The following is a 21,427-nucleotide window of genomic DNA, read 5'->3' as shown; positions in this document are numbered from 1 at the left end:
GCAGTTGATAGGGCAAAAGGCACAGACATCACCACTCGAAAGCCTGCGAAGCAATGAAGTATTCAGGCGTCGATGCTGTGGCGCAGTGATGGACCTTATACTCAGGCTCCTGCGTCCTATATCGTTGACGCAGCCGGGTATCGGAGCAACCGTGTGCTCGCTGGTACTTTTATGCGGCCCTAGATCTCACACTCTCTATTGAAAACGAAATTCATTACCAATCGGCCGTACGGTCTGGCTTACTAGCTGGCGGCACAGAGGAGTCACCGATGTCTGTTGTGGTTTCCGCTGTCATCTGGTGGCAATAGTCAGGGGAAAGTCCATCCGCCTGAGCATGGTGTACGGCAGTTAGTGGAATTCTTTTCAGACGTAGGTTCCACTCTCTTCAAGACGGAAGTTGCGACGAGAGGAGTAAAGGGATGTGCAGCAAAATGCCTCTTTTTTCGATGATCGCAGGGGGAGCTTCCAGGCCCATGAGTGTACGAACCTCCCATGGCGATCTCGCCGACTTCAATCTTTCAAAGTGTTGTTAGCAAACGAAGTTCGGTGGTGCTATCTGAGGAGTTAACCGTGCCGCACGTTCGAGGCAGTTGGATTCCAACGGTTCTAATTGTGGGCACTTAACAGAACTCGTAAGAGAAGGGGGGTTGAGGCGCGCGGGATCCTTTGATCCAATGCGCTGGCAGCGAGGAACTCCATAAGACAGTGGGAAGCGGCGCGATGCGACATCCCCCTACAAGGCGTCGGTCGGTGGATCGTAGTAACGCTTCGTCTTCGCGGCTCGCTGGCGTCAACACTACCAAAGACACGGTAGACAGATGCACTCAATGAGGCAAACACTTGACTCCCTGTTTTCTTGACACGGCACGATATTCTTCTAAAAGAGGCGCAGGAGAGCCGATGCGCCGCGCCCAGCCGGCGCGGTCAAGCGGAGCGCGGCGCCTCCAAAATCCCACAGGCGGCTTTTTTGTGACAACTCCCTCGCTTCTGACGTAGTGAGTCTAGGAACAGCACGAAAAACGGGGTAGGAGACAGAGAAGGAAAACGGCTGTAAATGCTTCATCTGCGGCTCCGTGACGGGGTGAGAGCGAAGACGCACACGTCTGCGCCACGCCGCATTTGGTAGAACTGCCTCCAGGAAGCGAAACGAGCACTTTCGAAAGCTCGTCAGGTGAGTGTCGTTGTGCAGCCTGAGGCGTCGCGTCACTTGAGGCCCCACCCCCCACAGATGGCAACCCTCCCTCCTCCCTAGTTCGCGCCGCGCGGAACTCGCGCGGACAGTGCAGTTTTGGCATCTGGGCTGCTGAAGGTACAAATTCAGGAAGGCGCAGCAGGGACGTCCGGGGACTTTTCTGGGCCTCCTCGCTCCTCAATGTGCGCAGACAGCCCGTATGGCAGCTCAATTTTGGAGAAAAAAGCCGAAGAGAGGGCTGGGTGCTGGACCCAGGCATTGTGCCAGCTGGGCTGCGTCCGCGGACACAGGACAACCAGCCCGCAAAGTGCTTATCTCTCAAACACAGGCAACAAGGGCGAGCGCAGGAGTCGCAGCCACTGCTCGAGCTCGCGAACCGTATCTTCTTGAGGTCGGCTTGGACCGGAGCAGGGCGGCTCGCCTGATGCGCGGCGCGCAGCGGGGGACACGCCGCCTGGACTCCCTGTTCCGGCGGCCTTTTCGTTTTCTCCCGCGTGCGGCGGCACAGGCGCTGTGGCAGTGGGAGTCAAGTCAGGGCCCCCGGAGCCGAGACTGGAGCGCCAAAAGGCAGGTCCTGCGACCGCCGCGTCGGCTGGCGCAGCGGGCGCGACAGGCGGAGCCGGCGGCGGCGCATGTCCTGTGCTCCACAGCATCCCCGCCTGGGTCTGTGAGGGCTGCGGCAAGTAGCTGGGCGTCATGCCCGGGGGCGGCGTCCCCCAGCCTATGCACAGGCAGCCCCAGAAGCCGCCCGGTGAAGGCCGCAAAGCCGGCGCCTCGCCCTGCCACGTGCCCAACTCCCTGATCGCACTCACCGCCTGGTTGACCGCATCGACGACGCGCGCCGCGTCTGGGCCTCTCGCGTCTCGCCGAGGCGCCGACGCGCCTGCCACCTCACGTGCGGCGGCAGGAGCATGCTCGCGAGGAGATGACCAGCCCTGCGGGTTTGGCGGCGCCGGTGTCCGCGGCATGTTGCCTGGTGTCTCCCGCGGCGCGTTCACGGCGCAGGAGAACCCTGGAGAGCTGTCATCCCTCTCCTCCATTTCAGACGCGCCGGAGGTCTCCCGCGTCGTGCATGGACTCGCCGCGGCGGCGCTGGAACTCGGCAGCACTGGCCTCGGCTGAGCACCGCCGTCCGCGTGTGACTTTGCCGGAGCGCGACGAGGAGTGTCGGTCGCGGCTCTTGGGGCGTGTCTCCGCTGGTCAGTGGCGTCCCTGTGGCCTTTGGAGCTGCTCTGTCCCTCGGGTCGCGCGCGTCGGTTTTGACTCGTCTTGTTGCGTGCAGGGGCTTCAGGCCCTGGGGCCGAGGCCCCCGCAGGCCGCCCTGCTGGCGACCACCTGATGAATCGTCCGTCGGGGCCGCGGAGCCTCTTGTGTGAGCCCTCCTCGCCTTCGCGGAAGAAGCGATCGATCGCCGCGATAGCCGCCGTCGCAGCGCGTCGACGCGAGCGCGCGTCCCGAGGCTTTTGGGAAGCTGCACTCCCCGCGGGGTTCGCGCTCGGGGATTTGCTTTGCCCCTGCGGGCGGCTGTCGCGGGGCCTTTCGCCGTCATTCCGGTGAGAGGAACCGCGGGCGGAGTCTCCCCCCTCCACCTGGCACAGGACGCCACTGGCGGCGGAAGAGTCAGCTCGCGGGTGGCTTCTGCTGACAGCTTGCTCGTCGCTTTCGGCTCTAGGGCTGTCTCTTCTCTCAGAGGTCCCGCTGGGCTTGGAGGCTTGCGCGGGCGGCGCCCGGCGGGACTGCGAGTCCTGCTGCTGCATCGCGTGGGTGTCTCTGTCGCTCCTTCTGCCGTTATCGAGGGGGGGGAGGCGGGGGAGGAGGGGTGCTTTCCAGGTCTGGGGTGGCTGCTGGTCGAAAAGCGCGTAGGCTGGGACGGGAAGTTCGCACGCAGAGGTCGCGGAGCCGGACCGCCGCATCGCGTGACGTCGTAGCCGCTTATTGTTTGCGGGGAAACGAGGCTCACTGAGGCATCCACGTGTGCGCCAAGGCGTTCTTCAGCTTCCTCTCTCTCCCATGTCTGCGCAGCGTAGTTGGTCACGAAGGCGCCCAGGAGGGAACGTCCAGAAAGGCGTTGGAGGACGCTAGCTCTACGGGCCGCGAACCGCTCGCCAAACTCTGCCGCGGGACGCGCCGTCACTCTTCGTTGCTCTTCGTTGGCTGGACTGAGTTCATCCGCCTCAGATTTAACCGAAGAGGGAGACAGGCTTCGCCGCGACATGCCGGCACCTTCCCTATGTCCAACGAGGTCGAGGGGCAAGCGAGCGGAGGGTCGTCGCACTGGCGACCCAGCGGGCACCTTCGTGCTCGAAATCGAGTTCGTGGAAGCTTGACGATGCGCGCGAACGTGGTGCGGCGGGCGGCTGTGCACGCAGTTCTTCGGCACTGCGGCGTTCTGTCCGCCACGCTGCGATTCTGTTTTCCGCAGAGACCGCGAGTACAGGTGACCCTTGTACTCGCGGCGCAGCGCAGAGAGGTGCTGTTTTAGGTAGGGACGATGACGGCCTATAGCACGCCAGAAGGTGGAGTCGTGTTGCCTCTCTAGAAGCCGCAACAAAAGCGAAAGAGAAAGCGCCGTGGCAACGACCGCGCCGCAACAGCAACATTTTTTCCGTCGTCTGCGCCCGTGTGCGGCGTGCGGGCAGACGTGCGCAAACCGGGCTTGAGCGGATCGGGTGCGCCGCGGCGAACCGCGTCCGCAGGGGAGGCGTCGCTCTCGCTCTCGCTGCACAGCGCTACCACCGCGTCGCAAGGAGGCAGACGCGGGCGGCGACGCGTGCGGAAGTGCAGCGATTGGAGCCGTGCAAAGCGGCCCGAAATGGAGAAGTCGCAGAAAATGTCAGCTTGAGAGTGGCGCGGACGCGAGGTGCCTCCCCCACAGACACCGCGCGGCCTCCGGGTCTTCCCTCCCCCCGCTGCACCACCCGGCTGTGTGCCGCGGGCCTGCAGTGTGCCCTTTGCAGTGGCCTCAGGTGACTCCGCAAGAGCGATCCGCGCAGGCAACAGAAAACTCTCGAGGCAGAGAAGAAGCCCCGCACACAGCAAAGTTTACCCCAGAAATGCCTGCCGAAAGTGCTCCAAATCGATACCTTGTCGTGAGCTTCGTGATCGAGACTCGCAGACCGTGTGCACACACCGCCCGAAGCCGAGAGGCACACCGCGCGACTTGCTAGTGGGGAGTTTGCCGTCAGAGGAAGAGTCCAGGTGAGCATGTAGACATTTCTGGGCGTCCTCCGTGTGGCGCGGGGCAAGACCTCTCACACTGCGAATCCGGAAGCCTTAGATGAGGTCGTTTCTGCTCCTGTTGCATCGGCGGCCGATGCGTCACGACAGTGCTCACCTGACACACGGTCGCTGCTCAAGACACCAACGGCGCCCCGCGCGGTGAGAGGCTCGTATGTGTGTAGCATTACCAGACAGACTGGCGACCTCAGGAGCTTCTCTCTCTGTCTGCTGGCGAGGAGAAAGCGGACGATTCACCTCTGTTCAAATGGATGGGTTCCTTTCGCACGGGCAGTGGGGTCATCACGTCCGCCGGCTCGGCCGGTATCTGGAGCTGCTGATGTTGCTGGCGCGCCGTGGCTGCGTGCACACAAGTTAATGCAGTCAAGCGAGTCTGCAGGCTAGATGTATACCACTTCCTCCGTCGTTTTTTGCTGCATACCGGCAGCACACGCGTCTTTCATGTCTGGTACTTCATGATGCCCACGGAAAACTCTCCCGCGGAGGCAGCGCAGACCAGGAGAACGGAAAGCAGACTCTACATGGTCCGCTGCGAAACGAAGCAGGGGCGTTGCCCAAAGTGGCAAACAGGGCTAGTATCCAGTCTTCGAAAGACCTTATGTGCCCACTGGTGAAGAGGAGTTTCTGCGTCGTATCTTTCTTGTCTCTTGTTACGTACGGCTCGTCCAAGGATCTTCGGATGAGCTCTGTGTCTCTCGCTGGCACAGCGTCCCCCCTAGGAGTGGCATCTGCCTAAGGCTTCGTGCGGCAGCAATGTGCATCAGCAGCATGCATGTATGTCTGTCGCTTGTGTGTACGCTCAATATGGCTAGGGCACAGAAGCAGGACTCCCGACCAACCTAGGTGCTGCGCCTTATCCACATTTTCGTGCGAGTCCGAGCAACCATGCTCACACTGGACAGCCATCAACGACTGCCAATCTAGCAATCACCTCTCATCTTTCCCAGCTCTGCATCGCAGATGCCCCTTCGGCTGGGTGGAGAATTTCGGCCTACAGCGTCAGACAGGCGACGCGAGAATTCTCCAGTGTACGCGGATCTTGTCTGCTCCTGCGGGTTTGCACCTTCACTTTCAAGTTGCTTTAAACGGGATCCCTAGATGCAGTCTGGCTGCCCGCTTTTGCTCCTCTGGCTGCATCCATTCGGGCAAGTCTTGCGGGCAAGACCCCTAACGGGATAGTTTGTCAGCCTAGAGGCGATTCAGATTTCACGTATCCCTACACAAGCGCAGGTGAAACTGCGGCAGCAAGGTTCGCCGTATGAACAGCAAAGCCCTAGCGGCGAAGTGCCGTAACAAGCAAAAGATGGGTTCCGACAATCCGTTGGGCTTTCACCCGGCAAGCTCGCGTCCCACAAAGGCAGCCACGAGACTTCGTTGCAATGTCAGAGAAGACCGAAGGTCGCGGAATAAAGACGAAAACATACTGCGCCGCAGACACGTTTTGAGAAACAGCAGGCAAGCGCGGCAACGCACTGCGTCATGGGCTCTGCAGGCGGGTGTTTCCCTCTGTGAACTGACAGACAGCCACCAGATGTCGCGATAGCTACACGCTGCGGAGAGCACCGGGGCCAAACACGCTCTTTTGCTCGGTGCCAGTAATCGGGTCGCTCCTGGGGGGCAGACGGGGGGTTGGGCAGGGAGGGGGGGGGGGGGTGGGACCCGGCGCATGTCAGTCACGTGTGACTCAGAGTCGCGGGGTCTGCGGTAGCAGACGGATGTCCTCTTCAGCGAATCGCCGGCCGCGCGAGGGTTCGCCCGCTCCCATGTCGTGCGCAGTTCTCTTTCCGCCTCTGTGGTTCGACTCTGGCGGATGAATCCCTGTCGCAGGCGGATGGTTAGGGTGGTTCGTCTCTGGCGGATGAATCCCTGTCGCAGGCGGATGGTTAGGGTGGTTCGACTCTGGCGGATGAATCCCTGTCGCAGGCGGATGCCCCGCGCTCCACACGCTCGGCCCCAGTGAGACTGCGGGCGCGTAGGGCTCCGGGCCCAAGGGCGCCAGTCCTGCAGGCTGGCACATGCTCGGCGCGAGGACGCTAGGCAGCGCCGGCGCCTGCACATACGGCATCGGGCAAGCCCGGACAGGGGCAGCAGCGGCAGCTGAAGGTGGCGGCGCAGGAGGCCCATCTCCGCGCACAGCTGAGACATGCGCGGGGGAGCCGCCCGGGTGGACTGAAGCCCTCGCGGCCGAATAGTCGACCGGCGGCGGGCAGGCAGCAGCGACTCCTCCGTAGGCAGGCGACGCCAGGAAGGGACCGGGGAACCCCGCCGGCGGCTGCCCCCAGCCCATGCAGAAGATACCCCAGAAACTGGGGAGCCTGTTCGGCGCGGTCGCGGTCAACGAGCTCCCTGAAGAATCCACCTCTCGAAGAGCCGCTGCAACACCAGTCAGCGCCTCTACGAGACGATCCATTCCGCCTGAGGCAGGTCTCTCGGGAGCATGGCCTGGCGTGCCCGCCGGCGGCGCCTCACACGGGGCTTCCGTGACGCCCTGTCCGGGATTCTGCGGCGCCGGGGTCTCAACTGGCTTCGAGGGAGCCTCTTGGGTAGAATTTGCCTGCGCAGAGGATGCCGGCGCGGGTGCGTGCTCTACGCCTTTCTCATGTGGTGAGTCTCGGGTGAGATTTGCCTGCGCGGAAGGTGCCGGCGGGGGGAGTTGCTCTGGGCCCTTGGCAGCTGGTGGGACTGCTGCGCCTGCGGCTGCCGCTGCTGGAGCGCTGGGGACGTCTGCGGTCTCGGCAGGGGGGGGGGGAGCCGCCGCGGAGGACTGCTCCACGCTGGAATGTCCCCCCTCGGTGGACGAGTCTGTCTCCGCACTCTGGGCTAGACGCGCAGCGTCTGCACTTGCGCACGCAGCTGCCCGCTGCTTCTTGCAGCGCTCGTTCCGCGACTCCTGCCGCGCGCGCTTGGCGGAGTCCACCCCCACAAGCTGCCGTGGCGTTCTGCTTTCTCTGGCCGCGGCGGAGGGCTGTGCCCGCGGGGCTCGCCCCGCTACACTGAAAAACCGTCCGGCTGGGTCTCGCGGCGCGTTCACCGCGGCCGGGGCGAAAAGCCGCGAAATCGCGGCGTCTGCCGCAGCTGCAGCCGTTCGACGAGGGCGAGGGCGGGAAGGCTTCGAGGCCGCGCCGTCCGCCCCGCTGGAGGGCGGCGCGGCTGACGCGGGATGGGCTCGGCCCATCATCCGGTTTTCGCGTCCAGCGCCTTCGGAGCTGCCTTGACTTGTGCTGCCCTGGCGAGAGGCGTTCGCGGTGCCCTCGGTCCGGGTGGTCTGGGACGCGTTGCCTGAGATCGAAGCTGCCTCCGGGCCCTGGGCTCGCGGTGCCGAAGCCACGGTGATTCGTGCAGAGGGGCGCGGCGGTCGCTGGAAAGGATCATGTGAATCGGCTGACGAACTTCCTGCGCCCTCCGCGATAGGCGGCGCCGTCCTCCAGTCCGCAGAAGGCAACTGCTTGTGGTAACGAAAGGGCGAGTACACCAGAGTGGATGCCGGTCCCAGTTGTGCCGCGGACGAGGGCACCCCGGCAGCCGTCGAAAAGGCCTCAACAGACGCCAGCGGGTTGGGTGCGGCAGAGTTCGTGTGCATGCGCAACCACCGTCCCCGAAACTCCTGTTTGATGTGTGCATTGCCTAAAACCGTCCAAACATGATCGTTAGGGGAATTGCAGTCACCGAAACCGGCACAACCATCAACGAGGGTAGAAAAAGTATCGTCAGCCTGCGCCATAACGTGGACTGGGAAACGCCTTGGTGTTCACCCTTTGCACACGCAGCAGCATCCACAGGCCGCAGCCCGAGAAGGCAAAAATCCGTTACGCAGCCTTCCACAAAGCAGTGAAGTACACCTGGATGCCCTCCCTGACAGAAGAAGCTGCGCTGGTCAGGAAATCACCCACACACGCAGGGGGAGGAGAACGACAAATCTCGCAGGCTTTCAGATTGGGAATACCATTCGTCCACCGCGACACTGAGGTGGCTGGGGTCTGGAGACCCCAAGGAAAATATTGCCAACGGTCAAGCACAGATCCTCTTCGCAGAAAGGCGACAAACGAGAACGTAGGGGCACCGTCCCGGCGGGTAACCGTGCTGGGCACCTGAGTGCCTTGTGCATCTGCGGAGATAATTCGACGGCATCCAAATTTCCAGACGCCTCACACATCTCTGAATCCCAAGATTCGCTCAAAGGGAAACAAGCAGTTGTTTTCCCTCTCCTCTGAATTGCGTGGCGGCCTCTTCGTGCATCGTTTGCGAATTCGGGTCCTCCAGCTCGCTAGGTTGAAAAGCAACTCTACAGGTATGCGGTTCCTGCAAACCGAACCCGCCCCCCCCTTCCCCCCGTACCCTCCACCGCGCGAGGTTTGCGATGAACTGATGTAGTGCTCAGCGTTCGGTAGCTAAATCGTTAGTCACATGCCGTTCCTGAACACGCGTGAAAATGCACTGAAAGGAAGATTACTCCTTCCTCGCTCCACGAGGTTGCGTCGTAGCCGCCCAGCGTCGGTGAGCCGTCTGGGGGGGCTATCTAGCTTGTGCGAGCGCACACAGAGGTATGTGAAGTAGGCGACGCATTCAATTCTGTCACGCAAAAGATGGGCTTACCGAAACGCGGACATGAAATTCGGAGCATACGGCCGTAAATCGCTGTGAAACATCTGTGTTTATCTCTCTTTCTGGCGGACGTGCGCTCCTCGGTGTCCTCTGCGGACCGGTTGGAACCGTGGAGAGCACGACGCGCCTTTGCCACACGTGCCATGTGCACATTCTTTGTCGCCGCTGTAGTAGTTGAAGGCGTCTCCAAGCCATAGCGCTGTCCGATGTGTCGCAAATGTTCCCCCTCTTCTTCCAAACTACCCCCGCCTGTTTTCCTTTTCCAGAGCGGTGAAATCCCCGCTGTGTGAAGCACGAGGGTCAAGTCGACCCCCCGCGGGCACTGGTTCCACGGCAGCGCGTATGTGATAGAGATACAGAGGCCGGCAAGTCGAGATTTGGGAGCCCGCACGCCCGCCCTCCGTACATTAATATCGGGGATTAGACGGGCCGAATAAGGCTCTGGCAGGGCTGTCTTTCTGGAGCGTCTCATCCGACGGTGTTGTCCATTATTCCGCCGTGCTAAACCCATGAAGGACGAGTTGCTTCTTGGGTCGGTACTCCATATGACTTTACTACAGTGCATGGATGTGCACACATATATGCACACCTGCGTAGAGCTAATAGACGAAAACGCTCTCCTTTCACCGCAAACCTGTCTCGATGCAATATGTAGAAGATGGCGTAGAGCGGGGTGGCGCCCGGTTTGATATACAGTAGCCCTCTGCGTTATGCATGTTTGCATCGACGCGGAGATGCTTGTGCACGCGACACACTGGTTCATGGATAAGTAAAGCAGAGAAAAAACTCCGGAGTTCCCCAACCCGAGTTCAACGTGGCAATCCACGATACCTTGTGCAAATAGGTCCATGAGTGTCAGTCCGCCAAATGTTCACTGAAACTGATAGCGCTGTGTCTTGCGAAGTTTTGCGGCGCTGGGGAGTAGGAGAGAGAAAAGCGACGCCAACCCCTATAGTTTTCCTCCCACGCACGGCACGACAAACGGTGGCACTCTCGTACGTTAACTGGGGTTCTCTGCCCTGCGCTTGCCGTCTTTCTTCTGCCTAGTCAGGAGAGCCTTGTTTAACTGAGACGGCTAGAAACCTCTCTTCGAAATGGCCACGGTATAAGCCAACAACAAGAGATTACATGGTACTGCTCAGGGCGCTCGCGTGCATTCCCCGCAATGCAGCGGCTGACACGCGCAGTCCAGGGGTGCCGTACAGGGCACATTCCCCTTACAGATGCATGTCTTCCATCGTGTGCCTCCGCACGGAGCGCAGAAAGGAGGAGTCCGGTCACCTCGCATACGCTAGGCGTCCGAGACGGGAAGCGTTCGTCTACTGTGAGAATGGGAAAAAGCACGCCAATTCTCGTCATCCGCATGATGCGCGCAACAACGGGCAGGCAAGACGAGCTGGAGGTGCCTGAGGAGCAACTTGCTGAGCTATGCTGTGAGGGCGCCTCGACCCATGATGAAGCGGGAGCAGTCCGCTGCAGACCTCCTACGCATGTTCCCCATAGGGCCTCCCCACCGGGTCTTTCGAATCTTATGGACGGCGAGTGGTTTTCGCAACCGACATTCCTGCTCGTCTGCGCTAGCCTCTGCACTTTCCTGCCCACATGAAGTCTTTTCTCTGTTCAAGGCAAATCTTCGTCACCGCCCCGTTTTGGACCGCCCAACTGCACGGGTGCAGCACGGGCACCGGGGTCATTTCTTCCATCCGAACACTCATCGCATTGGCGCTTGCACTCTCAATGGAGTCGCCCTGCAGCAACGGGTACGCCGCGTGCGTGCCTGGGGCGCTACCTGAGGCCTCGGTGTTGCCCCGGCGTAATTTCCGTGTCCGTGGTGTGCGGCCACGCGGCAGAAAATCCCGCATGTTAGAATGGGTGGGGTATTGCAGGGCCTGGAAGGCATCCCATGAAATGACAGCTTAAAACAGGTACAGCTGCGGAAATCAAGTTTCAGTGTTGTATTGACAAGCATGGAATGCATGTCTTCTGCTGACGAGCCATGTTTGTTGCCTGCCAGCTCAAAATCTGGACACTGTCTCAAAATTTAAGGTCCTGGCCGCACCGACATTTCACTCTGAGAGCCGCGCTACATTATTGCCTTCCTCCCGGCCACCATTAACAGCTGTAGTGAGGAAAATGGTCTGGTTCACCCCCACAGGTGAAGCCGCGGAAGCGGTTTCGTCAAGTAGTGCGGCAGTGAAGAGATCCGCGTACGCAAACAGGGCGTCAGATACACAGCTGATCGGCCTCACCAAGCCGGTGGCGTTTTGTCCGTAGCAAAGGTGGTGCCGCGTGCACGTTTCCTGTTTCTTGTAGTCCGCCCCTCACGGTTCCTGTGTTCCATAAGCAGTCTGACGGGGTCGCACAGTTATTGTAACCGTACCATGTCGTTTCGAGCTCATCAACAGGGCCAAGCTGACGGGGGTACGAAACGGGTATCGCACAGCTTCCGCACGTACTGTCTCGCAGTCCATCCGCTCAGCCATACGGATATTCACATCTCCCTCCATACGCTTCCTCACCGCGGTCCCATGGCAGCCAGTAGAAGACAGCCTAGAGTTTTAGCTTACCGGAAAACGGGGGAGCAAATTGGGAAGCAGGTCTTCCCTGACGCAGATGGCGTACGAAGATGCCCTCTCGTGGTGTCTCTTAACCATCCACCTAGCTAGCAATCGAAGGTCAAAAATAAGGCGGTAAAAACGGTTCCCAGCTTAGCACGTTCTTCATCCCTTGCTCAATACCGCTTCTCGGTGTATGGAGAATAATCGTGCCAGCGCTAAAAACTGGATGTCGAGCGGATCTCCTCAGTGCCAGTGCCTTCGGGGTAAGCGCTGGGACAGAGCAGCTGCGTGGTGTGTCCTCAAGTGGTGTCTTTGCGGGAGATAAACTTTGCCACAGTCGCCAACCACGACCTCTGTCCCGCCCTAGCAGCCGTGGCGTCAGAACAGTAGGGGCTGGAGGTGCGTCGCGAAAGTTGAGACGAACCTTGAGCAAGTTTCGTACCCAGCGACGCCCATAAAATTGTGTGTACAGATTCATTGGTGACTGTTTGAGTTCCTCCGGAAAACTGGTTCGCTGCATATTCGCTCGGGTGATTGTTCTCTATACCAACGATGGCGCGACGCCATAGTGCCCTTGCATGGTGGCTGGTCTTCGCCTCCCTCTTTCTGCTTCCGTACCAGCAGCGAGGCGTCCGCGAGAAATCCTTTGTACTTGCCGCAGACCATATCTGGAATCATGTTCACTCCGTACGACTTGTTTTCACTAACAAGTGAGCAGCTGCTTCAGTCAAGTAGTCGATTTCGACTCTCAGCACGTGTGTCAGCCGTTAGCGGAACCTGAAGAACAGCTGTGGTGATCAAGCAGGGGAGCAATACCCACTTGGCAGGCGCGGTGTGCTGTTTCTACCTCGGTTACGCAGTTATTTTCGCCAGCTCGTTGCGCTGCGCCCAAGCGATGTCGTTCACATCAATGGTGGGATCTCGGGATAGTAGAACATGTTTCATCCATATGTAGTCGGGTAGGAGACGTAGAAGATCTGACTCTTTTAACCCACTCAGTGAAAGCCCGGCCTTGCAGCCCCACATTCAGATGAGCTCACGAGTCTGCTTAGAAAGTGGCAAATCCAATCCAGGGTGTGTCGAAGACTAATTTGGAAGCTGTGCGCTGAAGTCACGGAAGAACCCAGTTTTCGTGAACGACCGTGATGCTCGTCCATCAGAGCGAGCAGCGGTCCCGCGTTTCTTCCTGCTCCCGTCACGAGGGCATCTTTTCCACGATGTTCCCGTGTGCCCCCTTGATTCAAACCATATAGGATGGTAGGCTTTATAAGGGGATCCGAGAAGCACGAGGAGACCGGTCACCTTCAGCTTTCCCGTTCGTTGTGCTCTCGTGCCCTCTTGTGACATGACGTTTTCCAGGTGCTCGTCATCGTTCTCAAAGTACTGCGGGGTGACGCAGGCCGAGCTGAAATTTCCTGCCGATATGGGAAAGGCACTTACTGTTGCGGACCTCATACGGCGCCTTGAGCATCTTCTGCAAGCGGGAGCCGCATCAAACCTCAACCCGGGGAGGGTAGCCATATCGCATTTACCGACGCCGCGGGCCTTTCTGGACATCAGGCAGCTGCTTCGCCTCCGACCAGGCTTGAGGCTCCCTCCTGAGCTCCCTGCAAGTCGAAGTCTAGAGTCGTTGAGCAGGCAGGCGGTTCTCGTTCACCCGAGGAATCCTGAGGTCAGTGAACTCTAGCTACTCCATTCGCTCACTCTATACAGTATGCACAGAAATACGTGGATTTACAATGGCGTTATGGCTGTTAGTATGCATATGAATAAGACAGCGCATATGCGCGCGTGACTTCATCTTGACTGTCAGTCTCTGGGTCCATGGTGCAAATTCCCAGCAATTTTATCTTTGTGGTGGCATAAGGCCTCGAGGCGGAACTTGGTATTTGCATGTTTGCCGCTGGGCACCGACCTGTGGCCGCCAGGTGGGAAGATATCTTCCACACGTAATACATAAACCCTGAATCTCTATATACAGCATCACTTATGGCCATTGGTCCATGCTCTGCGAGCTTATTTCTGCAGCTCGGTAAATATGTGTCATACAACGAAATTTCATTCGACCCCTCATTTCTAGATGGGCTTCCGAAGATTGGTTATCCAGTGGCTCCGGTGGTGTGGATATTCTCGCCCTACGTCTCCCCCACATCACCAGGCTCTTCCTCGAGCAACCGGCTACTCCCATTGTCAAGTGAAACAATAAATATCAAACAGGTCACGACTCCCACATCCCGAATATTTCTCACGGCCGTAAAGTCCTCGCCATTTGTCACCTTGCAGTCACTGTTGTCTGCATCTTCCCTCGCTGCAGACCAGGAGACCGATCATTCCTCCGACGGCGGCCCCTCAGAGGGCGAAAGGGAAGAAGTTCTAATTTATACACCAGATGCCGAAAAATTGGCCAGACTGTTCCCTTCCGCCGTCTATTTTCCAATTAAGTTTGTCGATCGTAAGGGCTTGCCTAGATTTCATATTGATATGGCCCAAATGCACGCGTTTCCTACGCAACTTTCCTCATACCTGTGTACGAATGTAGAGGAGCATTCGATTACAGGAGCGGGACTACAGGATTTGCGTCGCTACGCTTCGCGTCGATCTGTTGAACGGGATGGAACGACCTACGGTCTCCTTGGAGCCGCGCTTGCAGCCAGACGGCCCTGGGACACAAACGAAGAACAAGACCCTGCTGTGGTCCTGCTGCAATGGTGGCAAAGCGAAGATGGAAGAGAACTCTGGACTGAAAATTCAATTTCCTGGGCGTTTCCTGATGTGGTATGGAGACGACGGCGGGTCTGTGGAGCCAGCTGCAATCGCTTGCGTATCCCTTTTTGCTTCCGTCCCTGAGTTCCGCTGTACCGCATTGTGGGGTATCTATCTCGGTGTTCCCTCAGGCTACCGGTGCGAGCTTTTGTGCGGCTTGCTAGCACGTGCTGCAGGCTCGAACGACTGCTGCTCTAGCCGTCTGCCTGCGTCCAATAGCCTGTATCCGTACTCGCATGCCTCTGTCTCGACTGTCGTTGGTGCGGCACTGTCTCTCACTACGCTTCTTCGCGTGAATAAGAGTCAGAGAAAGCGCGATATTGTCTCTGTTCTGCCTGTCGTTACTGTCCCCTGCCTGTCCAGCTCGACGCCGTTTCAGCGACGATAGGCGGTGAGGTGCAGCTAAGTTTCAAGTGGAGATGACACCTTTCAGGGACAGGCATTTGCTGTTGCAGGAGGATAAGTTGAGAGCGTATGTAACGGCTGGCTCGTGCGGTGTTGTTTGTCTTTTCATCTGCAGCGACGGCTATCGATACCAGGTGGGGAGATGACCTCCACCGTCTCTCCAAAGTGGTTGGTTTCATCTCTAATCAATCTGTATCTCGCGTACTCATCAGCCGCTTCCAGTCGCAGTACAATATTGGTACGTACGCGAAGGAGAAAAGCACACACTTGGGGATCCGCTTGAATGGCAGCAGAGTCAAAGGCTTCACAGAGACTAACAGGAGAAGCATCGCTCACAGTCTGCAAATGGCATAAACTATGGAGCACGCTGATCTATATTACCGTTTCGAACAAAACGCTGGTGGTTGCCAAAGATGCTCAGGACCAGTCTTGTGCAAAGCAGGCCTCGGTGGGCGCCGCTTTTTCCGACGACGCTTGGAAATTACGCCTCGATGCCTGAGTGAGTAGCAATCACCCTCGTGGAAGGCGCAGCTATACGCCTGGCTCGCGAGTGCCAGCATTAGGCACAGTGGAAATCGTGAAAGTGGTATTGTTTTGCTATCTTCCCTGTGCTCGACTGTTTAGACAAGGAAGAAGCAAACAGCATGGCTGACAGGTCGGAGAGGTACTCGGCTGCCCAGTTCAAGACTCTGCAAAGTTTTTTCACCCGCCCCATCAACACAGAGGTGTTTCGATCTTGGGATCCGAGTGTCTTTGTAGCTTCCCCCGCTGACGCCGTTGTGCAGAACGTGTTCACAGTCAAACCGGACTCAGAAGGATTCATCCGCCACACCCTGGTTCCTCAGGTGCGTACAACTGCCCAGTGCGCCGGTCATGATCAACGGCGCTTGAGCTATTGCCACAAATCAGAATGCGTGTTTCAAAATTAGGGAATCTGCCGGGACTGGGGTAACACAGCGGTAAGCCAGCCGGGGTTCCGTATGGATTTCTTGTGCTCTTGCGCGATCAGGCGTACGCTCATCGTTATAGTGCATGGTCCGGGTTAATGTGCCACCTAGGTCTTGTTTCATTTTTTCAAGTATAGCTAAACTTTTCTCTGTGTGTGCATTCCCTCGTGTGGATGAGCTAAAATTCCAAATATCTTTGCTGAATGCGCTCGTCTTAAGCCTCATGTTGTATGCTTATATAATATGGTTTCCTTCTCAAAGGAAATCAAGGCACCAGGCAGCATTGCTGCCAGCATGCGTTATTTGCGTCCGAAAGCATAGGTACACGTACTTGCTTGTATAAACACAAGGCGCGTATTAGGATACACAATACATGGATGGGGTTGTCCTTCGCATGCTTATCCCCAGTCCGAGAACCGCTGGAATGTATACCATTTGAGATGAAAAGTCCATTACCAAATGCATTATCATTAGTGTAAAGAGATAGTCCTACGTACTCCGTACTAACATCAAAAAGGCGACTACCAAAGTGAATGTACGACAGAACGGCAGAGATTGTCCTCTTTTATCAGCGTCTCTGGGAAGGATGCGTCTCGCGGGTTTTCGCTAAAACGCCAGTTGTCAACACATCACCTTTCAAGCTAGTGTTCTAGGCGTGCATGTATGGATTCTGTTTGCCTTCCAACGTCCGGTTACACTCTTAACGTGGATTGATTACATATTGTGATGGATACTGGTGCTAACGGTAGCTGAAATTCTGTTCTGTAAGTTGTGCGAATCTCGCGGAAACGCTAGACACGTTAGGTTTTGGTCTGTTTTCAAAGAAAAAGAAGCTTCAAATAATGGTAACCTTGTCTGTCTCGTCTGAACGTCGCCCGGGTTCTCAGGTGAAGGCGACGACATTCGATTTGCTGCGATTCCTGTTCGGCAATTCCGGGGACGGGCGCCGCATAAAGCTTCAGTCTCCTCTTCACCACCTAAGTATTTCCATCCACTACCTCTCTCCTGGTGACTATCATCGCTGCCACTCTCCTGCCGACTGGGTTGTCGATGAATATGTCTACCTTCCAGGCTGCACGCCTTCGGTACGTTTCCTATGGGTGTACGTAGCCACGCACTAAAGCCTCGTCCTTTGTGCCTTCTCTGCGGAAAGAAGGACGCAGTGCATAACCGTTCGTATGTAAGAGTACATATTTATAGGGGGTCGCGTGTCGTTTTCCCGATCACGCGCTGCCTGGGACTTTTTGCGATGCGTCTTTTTTTTTATGTGTTGAGTATTGCGGAACCCGTAACATTGGCTCTATCTGCCCCTAACCCATATGCATCCGTATTGGGCTCTGCCATCACGGTGATCATCGCAAGCTTTGCGCAGGTGAATGCGCATACATATATATATATATATATATATATATATATATATATATATATATATATATATATATATATATATATACGTATATATACGGAAGACCTGGGCCTTCTTCTTTACTACTACTAGCGTGACGCCGCGCTGGTACATGCCTGTGAGCGCCTCTGACGATTGTCGTGACCCGCTTTTCTCAAATGTGCGCATGTATCCTTGCATTGCTTGCATTTCTGCTCTGCAGGTCAATCGTGACACGCTCGCAAGTCGTGACGGCATTTTGCATCATTTCGAGCGTACTACTCTGGTCGGTCATTGGGACCCGTTAAACAAGGGAGAAAACCTTTTCTTCGCTGTTTCTCTCGTTGCCGCCCGATTCGTTGGCGGCTTGTCGCTCGTGTGGGAGAAGGAGCCTCTGCAGCCGAATGGTTCTCGAGGGTCGTGCAGTACCGGCAGCGCGAACTTCACCAAAAAATTGGGTTTGCCCATGTGCATGGGTCAAGAAATGGGAGCTTTCCGGTTTGGATCGACAGTTGTGTTGGTACGTGCCTTGCGGGAAAAGAAATAAGGCATTCAGCCTCTGGGCACGTGACCACGCGCAGCCGGATGTCCAGTGCAAGTGTAGGTCCGTATCGGTTTCCGTTGCCCTGCTTAGCTGCACGTCTAAGATTCTCGTATATCAAAATGTTGGTTTCTAACGTGGCAGGGAACAATCGTGCGGTTTGTAGCAGCGCGTGTCGGGCTTGACGTATTCATCTGGTTTCGTGGCTTTGCAACTTTCTTTAGTTTCGTTGATGGATTCTCTCATTGGCTAGTGTTTCTCGCCTGATCGCTGCTTTTCAGGCCTACGAGGCTCCTGCGGACTTCGATCCGACCGTGTTGGGCGAGTGCTCACACGCCAGGGTCCTCCAGCCTGCCGTAGTCTCTCGCGCTGGGCGACGGCGCCCCCTCTTGCAGCGATGTGCAGCCTTCGCGTCGAACTACCAGTCTCCCTCTGAATACCTGGCGGCCCTGAAACAAAATCCGGGCTTCGACAGAGACTTGCGCGCAAACTCTCTTTTGCCAGCCGAGTGGCTGAAAGAGGACGGACGCGTTATCTCCGCGAAGATTCGAGCGCTTGAGAGGGGATTGCTGACGCGCTTTGCCCTCGCAAAATATCTCTATTTGTCGTGGGTAAGGAGAGCGGAGGAAGGCGAGAGACCAACGAAATCTGGAAGAGAAAAAACCGACGAAGGACGGTAACGAGACGAAACAGTGGAGGGAGACAAGGCGCGAAAGGAGGGTGCGAGAAAGGTCGCGACAACTGCAGAAAGATGAGCAGAGAGCGGAACGTCTGTGGACCGGAGGAAAGAGAGACATAGGTCTAGATACAACCAGGAAAAGTCTACTGAAAAAGTCTTCTGTTTATATGTAGACCTGTGTCGCGCACTCTTCCATTCCACAGACAGTCCGCTCTTTGCTGGAGGAACGACGCAGAGAATACTCGCCTACAGACAGAAGAAAACTGAACATCACTTATCACACAGTATTCGCAGAGAAAAAGCTTAACGCTCATCGCTCTGCTTTTGCGAGACTCACCCGGCACAGTGTGAAGGCCCAGAAAAGAGAAGTCATCCGTCTTCGCGTTGAAAGGAACCTCTGAAGCGTGTTGCTCTTGTTTTAGCCGTGTGTTCTATTTCCATGATCTTTTTCAATTTCCGTTGCTCTTCGCAGCAAGATGTAGGGAAATCGCGAGTTCTCGTCGCGCAGCCCTACGCTCTGGTTCAAGCAGGAGGTGTTGATAAGCTTGGTCGCTTTCCGGCGAAGTGTTTCCAAGGTAAATGACAGCAACTGTTAATTCTCTGGTGCTCCAAAACAACACGGTGTGTACGTGCTTCGTCATCATTTAGGCCTGCTTCGCATATATGGGTAATTGCTAGGCCTTCACTCCCTTCTGTCCGCCGTTTTTTTGACTAAGTTGTACATGGATGAAATTGACGGGCGGGCTTCTGACTGTAAAGTGCGTCGCCTTTAAGCGGTCGGAGCGAAACTTTAGTCGTGGCGAACCCCCAACGCTGTGGAGCTGTTAGGGCGCCTTCGTGCTGTACGTGGGTTCTGCGTCAATCGAGTGGGTGTCCTGATGCTTCTATCAGTCGAGAAGTCTCTGGCTTTCGACTATATCTAGGACTCGCCATCAGGTGTTTTTACTGCTTCCTGAGCGCCTTACGCAGCCTTGACTGCATGCTTCTCACTCTTTTTGTGGCGACAAAAGTCTGTGTGTGCGCAGGGCTGTCGAGGGGAGCTAGTACTTCCATCTTGCCTGTGCGATCCAACCTAAAAGCGATTGCATCAACGCCATTGTATATGCGTATCGGCGGCTCTCTCTGTTTTCGTAGAGGAAGGCTTTTTTCGACTCGAGCTCCCTGGACGGCTCAGCAGTGTGTCTCTTCTTGCGCCAGTGAATGGCGAAGAGAAGTTGCTCTTCAAACATCCTTTTTTCGGATGCGTGGGTGACTCTGGGCTCGGCAAAATCTCGCGAGGCATCACGGCGTCCTGGGAGATGCAAGGTCAGGAAGATAGATACAGGGATTAGAAACTTAGCAGTGGTGCGGAGGAGAATCTTGAGCCGGCCTGTGCGCACGGGAGAGTGATGCAACCTTTTCTGAAAACAATATTATAAAGCGAGCTTGGCACAGCGAACCAGAAACGAGGACTAGATATCCAAAGAAGGAGTGCGTACGAATCACAGTAGAGTGCCCGTTAACATGTGCAGTGGCGTGTGTTTGTACGTAAACAGCGGAGGCACCAGTTTGCTCGGCGTGCCACAGACTATGTATATATGTACATATATATGTATATATATTTACATGTAGGCAAATGCGAATCTGGATGAGTTCTTGTTTCGTCTTGCGTCCGCTGAGCGAATACGTTTATTACACCAAACGATATGGCAGGCAAAGCTAACTGGCCTAGTCTGACGCCTCATTTCTCTTGTCGATCGAAGCGAATGCCACGACCACAACTCATCTGTATCATCTGTGAATCACGTTTTTCCTGGGCGTCTTTGAGCGGCGAGGAAACAGAGTCCAGCCAGTTGGCTTCAGATCGGCCTCTCCTTTTCTCCGTTGTGGAACTGCTTATATTCGGGTCGCGCTGATGTGCACTTTTCTCCAGGCGGGAAGATTGTTCTCGTGCTTACTCTGACGGTGGGAACGTTCACAGCGACCGAACCGAAACAGATTGCCGTGGGGCAGAACAGGCTGAGCGTTCAAGCTCTCTGCGACGAAGACTGGAGAGCGCACGCAGGAGGGACAACAACTACGTCTTGTAGATTCATGGAGGTGATGCGAGAGCCTGATTCGAAACCTACGTTGGTCGAGATATCCAGTGAAGGTCTGTGGGAAGCCTACGGCGACCCCACGGTGAGGGCGTAAAAGAGAGCTTGATGTCGTGCTGCAAAACGTGAAAGGACGATATTGAGGCCTTCGTGCGTGCCGAGTCGGATCCGAGGTAGTCGGACTAGTCAAGAAACGTGCGGGAACTTCCGCTGTGACGAGACGCCAAACGCAGGATCTCTCCCCAGAAAGGAACGATTCTTGAAGACGCATAGTCATGCAGCACCAGTTTTCTCGCCTATGTGTATTCTCCAGCGTCCACATTCGCAATGACCGTCTTGTATATAGAATATATGTCCCTTTGCTTGTGAAAGCAGCAATTCAGATCTCTCATGCCAATATCGCTTGCCTACAGAGGCGCAGGTTTGCTGCCACGACCTGAGACCTCCGGCAAGCAGGTTGTGCACGCGTTGCTACCGGGCATCCGTTACTCCACTTGAGAGTAGCGTTGTCTCTGTCATCTTTTACAGCCTTCTAGTCTAAAAGGGATGCCGGTATAGCATTTCTTCTCGCCCCGTGAGCGGGCGGAAACGCGCCGATTTAGGCGGAACACTGTTGTCATCGTCTCCGACTGCTAGGATTCCTTGTGTGAGACAATGTAGACGCGTGCGGCATGCAGGAGACCCCTTTTTTACAGATATATAGGTTTCCAAGGTCTGTCCTTTTTTTGGTTATTCACTCAAGCACGGCAAATAACCGGAATAAGGCGGAGGGAATCCGTGGTCTATGCCACTTTTTTGACGAGGTCTTTGTTTAGAAAAGTCCTCAGTGTGCATCTGTCGCATTTTTCGGAACTCAGGAACACTCTTCCTTCGAAAAGAAGACCGGCAGCGCCGCTGAGGCAGCCCGCTACGTTTTTTGTGAACATATATAATATAAATATATATATATATATATGTACGAACGACTGTCGGCATGTGCATACGCCATTCGGTTCCACCATTCGCCGCCGCCGCGGGCTATTGTGTGAGTTGTATGCTCTGCTT

At 56.4% G+C, this 21,427-nt stretch overlaps 3 protein-coding genes across 3 annotated transcripts; 1 reads left to right on the top strand and 2 right to left on the bottom strand.

Annotated features, from left to right (window-relative positions):
• Positions 1-1,503: 1,503 nt before the first annotated feature.
• BESB_053220 (uncharacterized protein) lies at positions 1,504-3,105 on the bottom strand (the record flags this gene model as incomplete). The annotated part of the gene is made up of 1 exon (XM_029363757.1): positions 1,504-3,105. One exon carries the CDS (start codon positions 3,103-3,105, stop codon positions 1,504-1,506), a length of 1,602 nt encoding a protein of 533 aa, XP_029219680.1.
• Positions 3,106-6,113: 3,008 nt separating this feature from the next.
• Positions 6,114-8,009, bottom strand: BESB_053210 (uncharacterized protein; the record flags this gene model as incomplete). Its single annotated transcript, XM_029363756.1, has 1 exon — positions 6,114-8,009. The coding sequence occupies one exon, from the start codon at positions 8,007-8,009 to the stop codon at positions 6,114-6,116; it is 1,896 nt and encodes a 631-aa protein (XP_029219679.1).
• A 4,132-nt stretch (positions 8,010-12,141) lies between these two features.
• BESB_053200 (phosphatidylserine decarboxylase) lies at positions 12,142-20,480 on the top strand (the record flags this gene model as incomplete). Its single annotated transcript, XM_029363755.1, has 12 exons — positions 12,142-12,299; positions 12,949-13,261; positions 13,618-14,041; positions 14,484-14,654; positions 14,873-14,995; positions 15,382-15,602; positions 16,592-16,789; positions 17,312-17,608; positions 17,911-18,240; positions 18,781-18,883; positions 19,443-19,613; positions 20,221-20,480. The coding sequence occupies 12 exons, from the start codon at positions 12,142-12,144 to the stop codon at positions 20,478-20,480; spliced, it is 2,769 nt and encodes a 922-aa protein (XP_029219678.1).
• Positions 20,481-21,427: the final 947 nt, after the last annotated feature.

This window comes from Besnoitia besnoiti, chromosome IV, assembly GCF_002563875.1.
Source record: "Besnoitia besnoiti strain Bb-Ger1 chromosome IV, whole genome shotgun sequence".
Lineage (NCBI taxonomy): Eukaryota > Apicomplexa > Conoidasida > Eucoccidiorida > Sarcocystidae > Besnoitia > Besnoitia besnoiti.
The sequence above is the reverse complement of the archived record's forward strand: the minus strand, read 5'-3'. Positions and strand labels throughout refer to the sequence as shown.